The sequence below is a fragment of the Diabrotica virgifera genome, chromosome 6, assembly GCF_917563875.1.
Source record: "Diabrotica virgifera virgifera chromosome 6, PGI_DIABVI_V3a".
NCBI classification, from domain to species: Eukaryota; Metazoa; Arthropoda; class Insecta; order Coleoptera; family Chrysomelidae; genus Diabrotica; species Diabrotica virgifera.
The window spans coordinates 167,199,703-167,218,021 of NC_065448.1; the positions used below are offsets into that span (position 1 = coordinate 167,199,703).

General features: G+C 31.8%; 1 protein-coding gene across 1 annotated transcript in view; it reads left to right on the forward strand.

Annotated features, from left to right (window-relative positions):
* Positions 1 to 14,625, forward strand: part of LOC126886236 (uncharacterized) — a 144,685-nt gene extending 130,060 nt beyond the window's left edge. The window contains exon 3 of the mRNA XM_050653100.1: positions 14,183 to 14,625. Coding sequence (XP_050509057.1) covers positions 14,183 to 14,625 — 443 coding nt within the window. The remainder of the gene's footprint in view (positions 1 to 14,182) is intronic.
* Positions 14,626 to 18,319: the final 3,694 nt, after the last annotated feature.

Here is an 18,319-nt window from a genome sequence, read left to right on the forward strand (position 1 = left end):
AATGTTTTCAAGAAGAAAAAAAAACTAATAAGAGATTACTCTACTATGTCGTAGAGTGTAAAGCTTGCTCAGAAGATTGTTTTCGATATTAAATACTTTCTCAGCGCGAGAAGTAAGTTTTGACTAATTATTTATCAAAGTTATCGTAAACTCCAGGAGACGGGTAAACAGTAGATACCCTAGGCACCAGGTACTCCGGAAATCACTTCCGATGTCATATTCATCGTCAGCGACCCCAAAAACCCCCGAGTAATAATTTTTGACTAATTTTTTAATGAATTTGCCGAAAACTCCAGATGACGAGGTAAACAGTAGGTACCCTGGGCACCAGGTACTCCGGAGAACACTTACGACGTCATATTCGTTTTCAACGAACCCAAAAAAAACCCGAGTAACAAAATTGAACTCATTTCCGCCGATAATTGACGAGTTCTGAATTTTTTTTATTGTCTGTTCATGTAGATGCACTTTAAGAATACATTTTTTGTATGCAGTTTTTCACTATTATCGTTGATTGAGGTATTGGAGGGATATACAATCCATTACCTCAATCAACGCTATTATCTCATGGCTAGGGATCACAAAGTTTCCTTGCGATTTTTGCAAAAATAATAATTAAGGTTTAAATTTAATAACTTTAAATAATAAAAATAAATATCTCCTTTATAGATATCGTACAATTCTGTGGAGTACTCTGCGTGAATATTATTCTTTTATTTATAACATTAATTTGTAACATTAAATAAGTCTCGAAATATAAATATCTCTCTATCCTTTTAATTATCTACCGTGTACGTTACATCTATATTAATTTATAATTGCCTAAACTATGATAGTATATAGGGAAGGTTAAACCTAAATTTTCTGAGATAGGACACGTTTAGGGGAGCAACTGTGCAACTGAGACATGACCAGTTAACTTACCAATTAAACTAAAGACATTATTTTCCTAATTTCATTGCTATTCCATTAGAGGAATGCGTGATGCAGATAGCTGGATATATAGTGGTCACTGATTGTGGGGGTTAGGGATGCTCTAGGCAACCATTAATGTGTTCAGGGCTTAGCATACTGGTCCCAAATGCGACTAATTACCTCCTCATAACTATCTATCTCAATTCGTTGCTCGTTTGGCTTAAAATAATTTTCAAGTTTAAAATATCAAGCTTTAAAGAATTGTAAAGAGACCCACTTAAATACTGGAAAATATAAAGAAATGCGATAACTTCATTTCATTAAAAAAACTAAATTTATTCTACTAAGGGCCGGTTGTTCGAACGCTAATCAAAAATAAAATCAACTACTCATTATCGATCAATCAGAAACAAGTCTGGCTATTTGGCTCTGCCAAAGCCATTTTACAAAAAAAAAAAAAACTACTCATTATCAAATATTTAATTACTGTCACCAACTGTCAATGTCAACTTTGATTGGGTTGCAGAAAACATAATTGATTACAAATATGAAATTAATTGATTATTTAGGGCCGGTTGTTCGAACGCTAATCAAAAATGGAATCAACTGATCATTATCAAATATTTAATTACTGTCACCAATTGTCAATGTCAACTTTGTTTGGGTGGCTGAAAACATAATTGATTACAATTATGAGATTTATTAATCAATTATGTTAATAATTGTTATGTTAATTAATAATTAATAATTAACTAATCAATCAATTATGTTAATAATCGTAATGATAATTAACATAATTGATTACAATCAACTGATTGACGTACGAATGAGGGGTGTTTTTATTTGGTGGTTGTTAAGGGGACTTAATTATAATCAACTTCTTGATTAGCGTTCAAACAACCGGCCCTTAATCAATTATGTTGATAATTGTTATGTTAATTATCATAAGTAATGATAATTAGTCCAACGGAAATAGTCCAATGAAAACTAGATCTAAGTAGACTAAAATCTATTCCTAAAAATAATTCTAAGCTAGGATAAGGATTTGGATTAAAAATGAACATGAAATGAACAGAGAAGGTATTATAAGATATACTGAAAAAATGAGCATAAGTAAAACAAAAATCATGGCAAATATAATTGACAGAATAAATATAAATATCAATAACGTAAATATTGAGGTTTTTGACGAATATATGACTGAAGAGAACCAAAAAATTGAAGTACAAAGAAGAATCAGATTGGCGTGGGCAGCATTTGGAAAGTTGTTAAGATGGATGCTAAAAAGCACAAAGATACAGCAGTGTCTAAAAACCCGTGTATTTGATCAGTGCTTCCTTCCGGTTCTAACGTATGGCTCAGTAACGTGGACATTAACAAAGACCAACACAAACAAAATAGCAATAACTCAAAGAAAAATGGAAAGATCCATGTTGGGAATAAAACTGCAAGACAGAAAATTAAACAAATAAATAAGAGAGAAAACAAAAGAAAAAAATTAAACAGAACATAATAACAGGGTCATTTGCGGGCCACAATGCGAGACAGGAAGATAAAAGATGGAATGCTGAAATACGAGACGAGACCGTGGCCAGGAAGAAGAGGAATAGGAAGGCCTCAGATGTGATTGAAGGACGATATTGTAAAAGCTGCAGGAACTCACTGGAAAACCGCAGCCAAGGACAGACAGATATGGAAATATTTGGAGAAGGCCTATGTCCAAAGTTGGATAGAAATGGGCGAAAGAAGAAGAGAATAAGGGTATAAGTAAAAAAAGGTAGTTTTAAAGAAGTCAATCAATGTTTACTTGGTACATTTTAAAATACGTTTCTAATTTTAGTAGCGTAACTAGAATAGAATAACCATCTCATTGGGTAAACAAGTAATTGGACTTCGTAAGTCCTAGGTTTTCACCCAAAGTAATTGAAAGTAGAACTGGAAGACGTTATTTGAATTTTGGGTCACTTTCGCTAAAATTAAAATTAAAAATTAAGTAGTTAAAATTTCTCACCTGTAGTACCATCCTTGGATTATAAGCTTTCATTTGACACCTCATTTGTCATTCTACCTGGTATAATGACGGAGGGGTTATATTTGCGGTCGGACGGACAGACAGCCTAGGTCAATTTTATCACCTTTAGTACCATCCTTGGATTATAAGCTTTCATTTGACACCTCATTTGTCATTCTACCTGGTATAATGACGGAGGAGTTATATTCGCGGTCGGGCGGACCGACGGACAGACAGCCTAGGTCAAATATCTCACCTTTATTACCATCCTTGGATTATAAGCTTTCATTTGACACCTCATTTGTCATTCTAGCTGGTATATTGACGGAGTAGGAAAAGTTTTCACATTTTTTCAAAATTGGGTGAAAACAAAAGTATCTAGTATTCACTGAAATGTTAGCCAAAAAAATATAACTTATTCTAATTGGACCAAATTAAACAATAACTTATACTAAGGAACGAGTAATTGTCCAGTCGGGTTAAACTATAAAAGGACCTAATCTTGCATGGCGAACTGCCACAATTTTATTATTCTATCCTTTAGGGGGGGGTGGGGAATAGTATTGTTAATTTAAAACCGGTACTAGCTTCCGCTGTTGCGTCAGCCACCATCTTGATTTTCAAGGAGAACCCTTTTTGCTCAATATCTCAGCCATTTTTAACTTTTCGACCAAAATGGTAGAGACTGAAAATATTGCAAAATGCAATTTTACGATGTAACTGTATAGAAACAAAAATGATAATTTGAAATTTTGAATGAAATTTTTTCTAAAATAATATTTGAGTTCATACTTGTGCGGTAAAAGCGCGAGCGTAAGATCTTGTGAGAATTGGTTACATAGGAATTGTTTTTGTTCAATATCTCGGCCATTTTAAACTCTTCGACAAAATGGTAAGGACTTAAATTTTTGCAATTGCTATTTCCTACAATTTCTTCCTTGCAAATTTGTTCGTGTCGTCGATATTTTACCTTTGTCGATATTTTCCGAATTAAGGTAAAATATTAATTAAGTATAATTATTATTGTAATATTTTGTTAATTATTGACTTTACGAAATAAATGAATGTGAACAAAAATGTAGAGAATTAAATTTTATACAATTTTGATTTCGTTGATTTTTTGTGCTACAATCAACATTTAAGGACCTACGCCAATGACAAGCCTAACCTAACCTAACCTACCTTACTACAAATATGCACATAAAAAAGTTATATCCCTTGAAGTTACAAAATGAAAATTATTTTTTTCAATATATCGAAAACTATTTTATTAAAATTGGACATATGCCATTCTTATGGCAGGAACACCTTGAAAAAATAAATTAGTGAAATTTGTGCACCCCATAAAAATTTTATGGGGGTTTTGTTTCCGTAAACCCCTCAAATATTTGTGTACGTTCCAATTAAACTATTATTGTGGTAGCATGAGTTGAACACAATGTTTTTAAAACTTTTTTGTCTCTAAGTAATTTTTCGATAAGCCAGTTTTTATCAAGATATTTTAAACATTTTTAAAATCCACCACATATTTGTAAATGGTTAAGAGCGTAGGCGCAAAATTGCGGGGCAATGCTTTTTAAATGCATTCATTTTTTCAAATCCTGAGAAAACTAACAAGTATGTTTGAAAAATTTAAACGCAGAATGAAAGATTACGTTATTACCGAGGGCCAAAAGTCCCTGCAGACTTCTATAATGTTTATTTTAATAAGTTGCAGGGGTGAAAAAAAATGAGAAAATTGAGTGTGGTTTTTAATTTTAAATATATCATTCAAAAGAAACTTTTTGTTTAATATAAGGGATTTTCGACCCTTATATTCGGTAATAATGCACTCTTTCGTCCTGCATTTAAATTTTAAAAAAATATTTACTAGTTTTTTTAGGATTAAAAAAAGTAAATGCATTTAAAAAGCATTGTTCCGAAATTTTGCGCCTACGCTCGTAAAGTAAGATTATAGAATATTATTTTCATAATATTATTACCAGGTCTCTATAATCTTATTTAACCATTTAAAAATATGTGGTGGATTTTGCAAATGTTCAAAATATCTCGATAAAAACTGGCTTATCGAAAAAGTACTAAGCGGCAAAGAAGTTTTAAAAACATTGTGTTTAACTAATGGTACCACAATAATAATTAAATTGAAACGTACACAAATATTTGGGGAGAGAGTTTAAGAGGAAACAGTAGCGATCAACAGGTAGCGAAAACGCGTTCCAAGATTGCGGCTGTAATTTTTAATATTTTTTCGAGATATTTGGCACACGTATTCGCAATATAATAAAGAATGGCGGTACAGAGCCCAATTTGAAAAATATATTAATATGTGTAAATTACTCTGCAATTAAATACAATATTAAAAAAACGAGCCTGTACCGCCATTAAGACGAACAAAAAAATACACTTTCTTCAAATAAACGTTTTTTCCGATGCCTAGATTTTGTGTCATTTTGGAACTACTAATGAAATAAAAAATTTTAGTAGTTTCAAAATGACACAAAATCTAGGTATCGGATAAAAAAGTTTATTTGAAGAAAGTGTATTTTTTTGTTCTTCTTGATGGCGGTACAGGCTCGTTTTTTTAATATTGTATTTATTTACAGAGTAATTTCCACATATTAATATATTTTTCAAATTGGGCTCTGTACCGCCATTCTTTATTATATTACGAATATGTGTGCCAAATATCTCGAAAAAATATTCAAAATTACAGCCGCAATCTTGGAACGCGTTTTTGCTACCTGTTGATCTCTACAGTTTCCTCTTAAGGGAATAAAACCCCCACATAATGAAGTGCACAAATTTCACAATTATTACATGTCCATTTTCAGTAAAAAATCTCTAATAGTACTAAGGTAAGTTAGGTTAGGTTCAATCGAACCTAACCTAAATTTGTGGTCACGGAATATGTGATTTAAGTTATGACTTGCCTTTTTGTTACACCCGTATAATAACGAAGTCATTGAAGAACAGAAACATGTACATAATTAGGTCCAATCAAATAATAAGGATTTACGATCTTTTTTTAATTATTAATTTCGAAATTGTATCACAAAATAACGTTATAAACCGTAATAAACATTTTTTCAGAGATTTTATGCGAATTAACAAATAACATTAAATTGAATACTGTATGTTCAACATTGTTGAACTAATTAACGAACACATGTGGGTGGAAACAGTAATGAAGGGGATAAATCATCGTCGAAATCAGCTTATTTTAAATCCTATATTTGGACCAGCACCTGTGTGTTAGCGTAAATAAAAAGATTTCAAAGTAATAAATGATTCAGGCAAAAATCCCACAATTGATAGTCAGAAGGGATTAAGAGAAATGGTCCTGCGCCATATTCACATTCGGACTGATCAGGCCCATAAATTTCCAGACCAAGTTAATCCCGTTATGATCCCGAACTAGAGCTAACTGCTACCTGTGTTTAGCGAGCTGACAAGCCTGGAGATAGTGATTTATTCTGGAGGGATTTTTGTTAGGCAGTATTCTTTTCGAGGATTCCGCACAGGATATTTAACTATTTGTTTTTATTTCGGCTGGACGTTGCCATTACTTTTAACTTGAGTACATGAACGGAGGACATCAATAATAATAATCAAATCGTCTTTTATTATATGATATTTTTCTTCGACGTTCATTACAGTTGGTTAGTTATAGTCCAGTAAAATGAGCAAAAACGTTTTTTGGCACATTTATTTATTATAGTCCAGAGTTGTAAGGTTTTTTCATGACACTTCAAGAGCCAGGGTACTGAAGCGTTTTTTCGACAGGTAATACCTGTAAGAACAAATTTTAACCAGGTATTTCCTGCGTAGGATCTGGCAGCCATTTTTATTTATAAACAATTTAGTGTCAAAAAACGGCATTTTTTCCTTTTTTTTCAAATTAATGGAAAACATTAAGACTTATGGCTTTCTTAGTACAAACATCTTCGAGAGAATGGAAAAAGCTTTAAAATGGCGTATTACAAAATACAATACACTCATTTATTATTAATATAATTCCGACAAATCCGAAAGTTCAAAAAAATTAATTTCGCAATAACTATTGTAAAAATAAGTGTGCAGCTTTGAAATTTTTTTCAAATGAAGGATCTTTGGTATTTAATATGTGACAACACATACCTTGAAAATTCTGCTGAAAATTATCCACGCCAGAATACACTCTAAACTGAAGCTGGATATTAGTGACACTTAATATTGGTTCCACAATGGTATGGGTACCAGAGAGGCATTATTCTCCTTCAACGTGCTGACACAGAGATGTTTGGATGTTAACCATCCTCTTTACGTCTGTTTTATAGACTACAATAAAGCGTTTGATAAAGTAAAACATGATCGACTCATGGAAATTCTGAAAACTAAAAACCTAGATGAAATAGATTTAAGACTAATAGCACACCTCTATTACAATCAGCGAGCAATAGTAAGAATTGAAAAAGAAACATCTGAAGAAATGGAAATAAAGAGAGGAGTCAGGCAAGGCTGCATACTATCACCTCTATTATTTAACGCTTATTCTGAAGAGGTAATGCGAGAAACTCTGGAAGATGAAACAGTCGGCATAAGAGTAAATGGAGTCTTAGTTAACAACATCAGATATGCAGATGATACAGTAATAATAGCCGATAGTTTACAAAACCTGCAAAGACTCATGAGTAAAATAGTAAGGTGTAGTAGGGAGTACGGACTCTCTCTCTCAATATCAAAAAGACGAAGTTTATGAAAATTAGTAAAAACAACCATAATACTAACGAAATCTTGATAGTAGAGGGCCAGCAGATCGAAAGAGTAAAAAAGTACACTTACCTAGGAACACTTATAACAGAAAATAATGACTACACTGCATAAATAAAAATCAGAATCGAAAAAGCACGTTCTAATTTTATAAAAATGAAGCTCTTAAAGTACGCCTAACAAAATGTTACGTCTACAGTGTACTATACTATGGAATGGAATCATGGACGTTAAATGTAGAGACAATGAGACGACTTAACGCCTTTAAAATGTGGACCTATAGAAGAATTATGAGGGTTTCCTGGGTAGATAGAGTTACGAACAATGAAGTACTGAGAAGAATAGGTAAAGAGAAGGAAGTTGAACTTACGATTAAAGAAAAGAAGCTACAGTATCTCGGACATGTGATGCGGGGCGAGAGGTATGGCATCCTACGACTCATAATGCAGGGAATGATAGATGGCAGAAGAAGCATCGGAAGAAGACGAATTTCATGGTTGAAAAGCCTGAGAGAATGGTTTGGATGCAGCTCAAAATAACTATTTAGAGCTACTGCCACAAAAATTAAAATATCTATGATGATTGCCAACCTCCGTAGCGGAGATGGCACCTGAAGAAGAAGAATGTGACAAAAATTTCAAAGCGATTCATTCAATTGTTTAAATTTTATTCAATTTGTTTATCCCAGAGAGCTTTTTTGCAATAACATAAGTCAGAAAAAAATAATGTTAGAACCATTCTACAGGTGTTAAATAAAAGAACATGAACTAAACTTTCAAATTGGTTTAAAAAAAGTGAGTAAAAAATGCATTTATTAGTAATAAATAATTATGAAAAAGTATGTTCAATTTTTCCTTAAAACTTTTTATTTTTTTATATATACAGCGTGTCTACTTGAGTTGGAAACATATGGGAAACTTTTTTATTATTAATTTTACGAAAAAAAGTTATTCTTTATAAAAAGTTCTGCATGCCCCAAAACCTAAGATTCAATCATCAGATATCAAATTTTCTGAATATTATACGAGGTATGTCAAAAAATATGAACTTCGTTCAAGAGTAAAGTACCTTTATTTCTCTCAATATCGAAAATGCTTATTCTGAAAAGTTGTTTGGAAATAAAAACTAAGCTCAAATATGCAATTACATGCTTCTAATTGAAAAAAAATATTTTCCAAATTTTTCTCAAATTTATTGATACTAACTTCGTTTTGATTCATTACACATACGATAACTCTTTTATCATTACTTTTACGAAAAAAAGGTATTCTTTATAAAAAGCTCTGTAGGTCATAAGGCCGAAGATGCAACCAACAGATATCACATTTTATTAATTTTATACGAGTTATGTCAAAAAATATGAATTTCACTCAAGAGTAAAGTACCTTTATTTTTCACAATATTGAAAACAGTTATTAAAAAAGTTGTTTAGAACTAAAAACTATGTGTCAATATGCAATTGCATCCTTCTAATTGAAATACTGTGAAATATAAAGGTGCTATATTGAGCGAATTTCATATTTTTTGACACACCTCGTATAAAATTAATAAAAGTTGATATATCATGGTTGTGTCTTAGATTTTAGACCATTTACGAAGAATAACTTTTTTTCGTAAAATGAATAATAAACGAGTTATCATATTTGTAATAATTAAAAACAATGTTGGGTATCCTTAAATTTGAGAAATTTTTTTTTTCAATAAGAAGCATGTAATTGCATATTTGATCTTAGTTTTTAATTCCAAACAACTTTTTATCATAAGAATTTTCGATATTGAGAGAAATAAAGGTACTTACCCTTGACCGAAATTCATATTTTTTGACATACCTCGTATAATATTCAGAAAATTTGATATCTGATGATTAAATCTTAGGTTTTGGGGCATGCAGAACTTTTTATAAAGAATAACTTTTTTTCGTAAAATTAATAATAAAAAAGTTTCCCATATGTTTCCAACTCAAGTAGACACGCTGTATATATTTAATACAATTTTTCAAAAACTGGGATAAACAATTTGAATAAAATTTAAATAATTGAATGAATCGCTTTAAAATTTTTGTCACATATTAAGAACCAAAAAACCCTCATTTGACAAAAATTTCAAGGCTGTATTCTTATTTTTACAATAGTAATTGCGAAATTATTTTTTTTTGCAATTTTGACCTTTTTTCGCAATTATAAGTATTAACAATCAATGGGTGTATTAAACTTTGTAATACGCCATTTTAAAGCTTTTTCCATTCTCTCGAAGATGTTTGCACTAAGAAAACCATAAGTCTTACTGTTTTCCATTAATTTGTAAAAAAAAAGGAAAAAAGGCCGTTTTTGACACTAAATTGTTTATAAATAAAAATGGCCGCCAGATCCTACGCAGGAAATAGATACAATTTGTTCTTATAGGTATTACCTGTCGAAAAAACGCTTCAGTACCCTAGCTGTTGAAGTGTCACGAACAGGGTATATTTTTGTCTTATTACCCTGGCCTATTATGGCCCAGTCGCCAGAGATAAAAGTCCCACTGAACCTCGAAAAATTATACGAATAAGCTGAATTTTGCTAAAACTGTCAATTTTCTAACACCAAAAGGGATGCAAAATATTTTGCCACACCTACCTTCGGACTTCTAGGGGGAACGGAAAACATCGATTCACCAAGAATCTGTACGCCATAGAAAAATGTTTCAAACAAGAAATGTTATCATTATTATTGGCTCTACAACTCCAGGTGAGTCTTGTCCTGTTCTAGCATCAGCATCCATCTTTTCCTATCCTTCGCCTTGGCTTTCCAATTTCGTACCCTTAAGAGTGGCCTTACCACTCATAAGCCGTCTTACACCTGGTCCTTGAAGCGGGCTCTGCGCCTGCCTTTTTTTCTCACTCCATCCGGTCTTTGGTTATAAATGTGTTTTGACGGCTCCATCTCGTTCATTCTCTCTAAGTGGCCCAGCCATCTCAGCTTGTGTATTTTGATGGACCTACCAATACTAGTAGGTTCACTCTAAGGTTCAAAATAGACGGACCACACTGCAGCGCTACACTGTGGATCCACAAAATAGTTTCCGATGATTGGGCGTGGGTTTTTATGTGGAGTGGACGTTCCATCCCAGACGAGCGACAGTGGCTGGCCACTGTCCCTGGTATAAATAAAAACTGTTGAATTGGAGTTTATGAAAAGGTGTCTGGTGATAACAAATCATCAGGTAGGAGAGAATAAGAACAGAGGAAATATGAAACAGAATAGAAGTAGAATGCTCAATTACAAAAAAGTTGTGGTAGTAAAAGTAGAGCCCTGAAATGGTACGGGCATGTATAAAGAATGCCGGAGCACAAGTGGCCGAAAAGATTACTGGACTGGGACCCGCGGGGAGGAAGACGGAGAGGAAGACCTGCTGTGAGATGGAAAACTTACATAGGAAATGATATGATAGATAGAGACCTCAGAGATGGCGACTGGGAGAATATACTATGGAAGACGAAGACGAAAACGGCAAACTCATATTGGGAAAAAGCCAAGAAGAAGAAAGTAATTCAGCGAACTAGTACGGCTTAATACAAATAATAAATTGAATAAAATACTTTTTTCTTGAAAAAATAATGAAACAGGAAAAATAATTTGACAGACATGAAACCGGAAGTATATATTTGTTCTCGTCTTGAGAACTCGGGTCGAATAATATATCACTTATTAATACTATTCCGGTGACTCTAAAACAGTACTTCCGGTCGCATTTCTAAAACCGGAAGTCCTAGATCAAATTTCTCACCTTTAGTACCATCCTTGCATTATAAGCTTTTCATTTGACACCTCATTTGTCATTTTATATATGGTATAGTGACAAAGGAATTATATTCGTCTTCTCGGGCGGACAGACAGCCTAGGTCAAATTTCTCACCTTAAGTACCATGCTTGGATTTTAACCTTTCGTTTGACACCTCATTTGTCATTCTACCTGGTATTATGACGGATGAGTTGAGTTTACGGACAGACAGACAGAAGAACGGACGGACAGACGGACGTGGATAATTCAACGTTTTCACATTTTTTCAAAATTGGTGGAAACAATATTAATTCGTATTCGATTTTATTCGTAAGTGTATCTTTTTTTTTTAATTTTTGGAGAAAACCTCATTCTTTTATTTATTATTTTTTATATTATTTAATTATACAAGAATATATTGATTTATAATACGTATTAATATCTTCATTCGATGTATCATATGATACAATATATCGATGTATATTTTTTTGCCATCCCTGTTGGGGTGTGATTTGGGAATTTTCCGCATGTAAAAGTCCTTCCATGTTCGCTAAATTACTTTCGACTCGGCTAAATTGGTTTAGACTAGGCCGTACTAGTTTATCCTGAAGTGTGAGTCTTTGTTATATAAGGATAAACTAGTTTAGCCTGAAGTGTGCGTCTTATATCAGGATAAACTAGTTTGGCCTGAAGTGTGTGTATATATATCAGGATAAACTAGTTTGGCCTAGGACAAACTAGTTTGGCCTACGCGCGATAGGACAAACTAGTTTGGCCTAGATCAGGTTTTAAAATCTTCCCAGAATTTTTTTAGAATAATTTTCTTATTCTTTTTTGAGAACGATTTCCGAAGTGGAAATCGAAACATCAAACCATTAGTTAGGTAATTAAAAATGTAATTTTCATTACACCGATTATTTTATTCATAGGAGATTCTGACCAATAGAAAGCTACAGAAATCTAAATTAAATTGATAATTTTTGATAATTTCCTGTCGTCAAGTATATTACGTCAGATGCCCTTCGTTGCTGCGAAAAAATACATTCAGTGACATTAATGACAATTAATGTTTTAAAAATTATAATAAAAGTGATGACTTTCAACCGTAAAATATTTATAACAACTGTGTGTTTAATTGTACTAATTTGTACTTACATAAATAAATTACAATAAAATTTTGGTTTTGAACAGTTTTATTCATGAAATAATCGCAATAAATTGCACTCGGTCTCTAAAATTAATATAGAATTTTTGCCCTCGTGACACTTTTGACAAAATTTCACTCGCCTTCGGCTCGTGAAATTAAAACTGTCAAAGTGTCACTCGGAAAAAATTCAATAATTTTAGAGCTCTTGTGCAATTACTACTGGATAATTGTGGCTAAATCCCATATAAACATAAAACTTAAATGTTTAAATGTTTGTGCAAAGCAATGAAAATTATTTCTTGTGATTCTACATTAATTCCAGATAAAATTATTATTGAGTATTAAATAAACGCTGTACTTAAACTGCCGTCAAACGGTCTTGCACTATAATGCCGTTAACAGCTATGACGTCATTCTTATGATGCGTTTGACGGCATTTTCTTCAGCTGCCATTCGCTTTCACTTGCAGTTCAGCATATATACATGTGGTGAGTTAATGCACGAGTTGACGAGTCTCTTATCTTATTTTATTATAGTGCCCGTCTCAGTATATACTTATTATATACTCAGTATATAGTTATCATACAAACGTTATATTTGTAACAAATTGTTAATTATTGTGGGATCATCCAAAGTGAGCGTACGCTTAGTTTAGAACTAATTCAAAAATTAGTCTATGCTAAGACAGACGATGATTACAAAAAATATTTGAAAGGTAGTGAACCTCGTGTGAAGATAGTGTACCTCGAAGAGTGTATGAGTATTTCATGAGAAACTGGCATGATACCAAGGATGAGTGGAATTTTGGAAAAAAAAATTTTTTAATTTTTTAAATAACACAAATAGGTATAACCGCCTGGAATCTATTAATGCTAAATTAAAATCAGTTATAACCAAAAATAGTCCTTTGGAACAGCTTATAAACAGCTTGTTTACAATTATTTCAAGTTTAGAGACAGAGAGGGATCATAAGGCAGTTTATGGTATTTTAAAGAAACCCGTCGATATGTTTCCGGAAGATTCTGATGAAAAAAAAATATTTTACATTGCTCATACGTAAAGCCTCTAAGCATGTTTTAAGAGAAATCCGTAATTCTAAACGAATCAGAGATATTACAAATTTTGCAGACGGTGATTACATCATTACCGATAGTCAGGGTTCCACAAATAATTCTGTTTCTTCGTGCAACTGTATAATCTATGATTCAATGATTTTACCTTGCAACCATATTTTTGCATTGAGACGGCATTTGCAATTAGAGCTTTTTGATAAAATGATCGTAAATCATAGATGGAAAATGGACTATTATAAAAATAACCAACGAACATTAACTTTTTTGATTGAAGAAAACAAATCGACAGAATATGAGTTAGATTTACCAAGTAGATCTAATGATAATATGTCTATATCATTAACAACACAAGGGTATTGACCACCAAGTTCCTATGCATAAAGAAGAAAAAAATATCTTTTGTAATAAAATGAACTAGCAGATTTAGCTGCACAACGTACGGACATGTTATTTGAGCAAACGTTTATTCTATTAAAAAATCTCAAAACACTGTGGCCAATGATACTGCTGTTCTACTTACACTTACAGATGTTACAGACGAAAATGACACGCAAGTTATTATTGACAGTAATGATGAAGTTGTATTTGAAAATGATATGCAAGTTATTACTGAAAGTAATGATGAAGTTGTATTTACAAATGACACGCAATTTATTATTGAAAGTAATGATGAAGTTGTATTTGAAAGTGAAAATAAGCTGTGTGGTGAGGTGGTTCGTCAAGAGATAAGTAGGGAAGATAACGTGGAGGGGAATATACAAGAGAGTCCAGAAAATGAACTTCCTATTACTCACCAAACTATTCAAGTGAACGATGTTGCTTTGTCGACAATTAAAATGCCAGTGGCAGTAAAGAAACGAGGACGCCCAAAAGGACAAGGCCTGGCAGCAATAGGACTACCAAAGAAAAAGAAAAGGAACCCCAAATCATTTCCAAATAAATCCAGGGTTCCATTCCAAAGAAACGATTAAATGTTTATAATTAATTTTTTTCTTTACAACAGGTTTTACAATAAATAAAGTCTAATTTAATTATGTATTTATCATTACCCATAATAAAAATACGTTTTAATACTTCACTTTGTTTTCGTTTATAAGAAAATCTTCTATTATTAATAAATTCTGTATCAGAAATTGATACTAAGATGGTCAGCCTCCAAGCGAACGGCAGCCGAAGAAAATGCCGTCAAACGCATCATAAGAATGACGTCATAGCTCTTAACGGCATTATAGTGCACGACCGTTTGACGGCAGTTTAAGTACAGCGTTAATTAAATCAAATAAGTATGAATATGCATTACTTCTTTAGGATATATCCCAACTGCGATATAAAAGGGCTTTAGATACATTTAGAATATATCGTAAAAGAACAATTTACCACTTAATATTTACAACGGTACTTATTATAATTATTTATAAATGGAGAACACAGCTTAAGAAGACAAAGTGAAAAAAATCGTTATTTAGTATAGTTTTGATATGTCACCCTCTAGATTTTAACCAGAATTTGCACTTGAGCTGCCTAACTCTTTAGTTTACTGGCGCTACAAATTCCTTTCGTCTTTCTTATAAGCTGTTACAGATTTGCATAGGATTATTTTAAGCTGGCACCCTTCCAAATGTAAATCTGTTTCAAAGTATGGAAAATCCCAAGTTTGAAACTTACCTTCTTTAGATACAATTTTTAATTGCAACAAGTTATGTACACCTTAGAGGGTTTGTCACCTTAACGACATTTCCGTGCTTTACGAGAAAGGTGGAAATATATAGATGCATTAGTGTTTACAGATATTTATCAAAAAATAAAACTTAGTTTTATTTATTTATTATTTATCTAAGCGGTTGTAGCTGCTAGCAAAAAATCACTCGTAGTGACAAGAACCAAGTTTTCGAGAAGCAGATTTTCGCAAAAAGTACCATATATTATAGGCGAGCGGGAGATACCCCTAAAATGACCAGGTACTGACCACGGAGAGGTGAACGGCTAATTTTTTTTATAATGTATATTTTCGAGGGTGCTGAAAACGAAAATGAAGTTTATTTTGAATTTTATGTGGGGGAACATTGTCAAAATCGCAATTTTAACCTAAAAATAATAAAAAAGAAATCACGTTTTTTGCGTTTATCTCGCTACAACTCTGTTCAATTTTAATATTTTTTCTAAAATTTTTACAGTATATAGCTCTAACATGTCTGAAGACAACGGTACCTGCTTTAAGCTTTAATTATTATTGATAAAGGTGATGAATTTTTCAAAGAAATAGGTGCGGATTTGTTCATTGCAAAGTTTAATCGCAAAAGTTAAGTGACGAAATTTAAAATTTAGCCTTTTACTCACGTTTATGTTAAAATAGTACAAAGAAGTTTTCTGGAAAATTTTAGATCAAAATATTTGATAGAAAAAGATAGTGCAACTTTTATTATCGACATTAGAAATCCCCAATATAACGGTTATTTTTCGAGATACTGACCATGGGTGGTGAATGGCTAATTTTGGTCTTAGATTATGTTTTTGACGGTGCTGAAAACGAAAATGAAATTTATTTTAAATTTTAGGTGGGGGAATATGGTCAAAATCGCAATTTTACCATAAAAATAAAAAAAAGTGAAATCAGGTTTTTTGCGTTTAACTCACTACAACTCTGGTTGATTTTAATATTTTGTCTAAGGTTTGTACACTATATGTTGCTCACTTTTTTAAAGACAACGGTATCTGTTTTAAGATTTTAGTCTTATTCTAGTAAAAGTTATGATTTTTTTAAAGTACAAAGTGCAGATTCGTGAATTGCAAAGTTTAATCGCAAAATTTAAATTTTATCTTATTAATTACGTTTATGTTAAAACATAAGGTACAAAGAAGTTTTCTGGAAAGATTTAGTTACAAATTTTTAATAGAAAAAAAAAATGGTGCAACTTTCAATATAGACGTTATACATCCCCAAAATAACGCTTATTTTTCGAGATACTTACCATGGGAGGTGAATGGCTAATGTTGGTCTTATTTTATGTTTTCGATGGTGGTGACAATGAAAAAGAGGTTTATTTCGAATTTTATGTGACGGAACATTGTCAAAATCGCAATTTTAACCTAAAAATGAAAAAAAAAAGTGAAGTCACGAATTTTTAAGTTCAACTCGCTACAACTCTGTTTCATTTTAATATTTTTTCCTAAAAATTCTACGGCATATATTTCTTACCTTTCTGAATACTATGAAAGTAACTGTAGTCTTTCAGTCTTTTTTTTTTATAAAAGTTATGAATTTTTAAAAATAAAAGGTGGAGATTCGTGAATTGCAGAGTTAAATCGCAAAGATAAAGTGACAAAATTTAAAATTTATTTATTTGATTACGTTTATGTTAAACAATAGAGTTCAAAAAGTTTTATGGAGAGTTTTAGGTCTAGATGTGTTATAGAAAAATATGGTGCAACTTTTAATTTTAAGAAAAACGTGGTCTAACTTTTTTTTATTTTTATGACAAAATTGCGATTTTGACAATTTTCTCCCACCTAAAATTCAAAATAAGCTTGATTTTCGTTTTCAGCACCATCAAAAACATAAAGCAAGACCAAAATTAGCCATTCACCACCAATGATCAGTATCTCGAAAAATTAGCGTTATTTTGGGGATTTATAACGTAGATGTTAAACGTTGCACCATTTGATTTCTATAAAATATTTTGATTAAAAACTTTCCAGAAAACTTCTTTGTACTCATGTTTTATTTTTGAATTTGATTTTAAACCTACATTTCAAATTGTGTCAGTCAAATTTTGCGATTAAACTTTACAATTCACGAATATGCACCTTGTACTTTAAAATATTCATAACTTTTACTAGAATAAGACTAAAAGCTTAAAGCAGAAACCATTGTCTTCAAAAAAGTGAGCGATATATAGTGTACAAACTTAGACCAAAATTAGCCATTCTCCACCCATGGTCAGTATCTCGAAAAATAAGCGTTATATTGGGGATTTCTAATGTCGACATTAATGTTGCACTATTTTTGAAGTTATACTTCTTTACGATCGAGGGTGAAATTTTATAATTGCGTGGCGCATGCGCAGACAAACAGTATGTAGTCCGTTGCTAATCTTTCAAATTATGTATCAGCGCAATTAAGCCATTAAAATAATATATTAGTGTTTTTTAATAAATGAATTATTTATTATAATTTTTGTGTCTTTGGATTTATCTTCCTTGGGCGTAAAATAATAAAATATCTATTTTTATATTTCACTTGTCATCGTGATGTGTAATTATGTATATCTGAAACGTCAGTAACAGGCGCCTTGATAGCCTGGTTGGTAGAGCATTGGACCAGAGATCGAGAGATGGCGGGTTCAAATCTCGGACGATTCATATTATTTTTTTTTATTTTTTTTTTATTTTTGGCATTGTTAAGTTTTGGTTAATTTTTGGTAATTATTGTTAATTTTTTGTATTTTAACTGTTAAATATATTTATTTCGTTGAAATTATATAATAGAATTATAACTTCTTACGTGCGTACAAAGTACACACACATTCTTTTTTTTTTTTTTTCTATAAAACATTTTGATCTAAAACTTTAACATAAACGTAATTAAGAATCTAAATTTTAACTTCGTCACACAACTTTAGCGATTAAACTTTGCAATGCTCAAATCCTCACCTTTTCCTTTGAAAA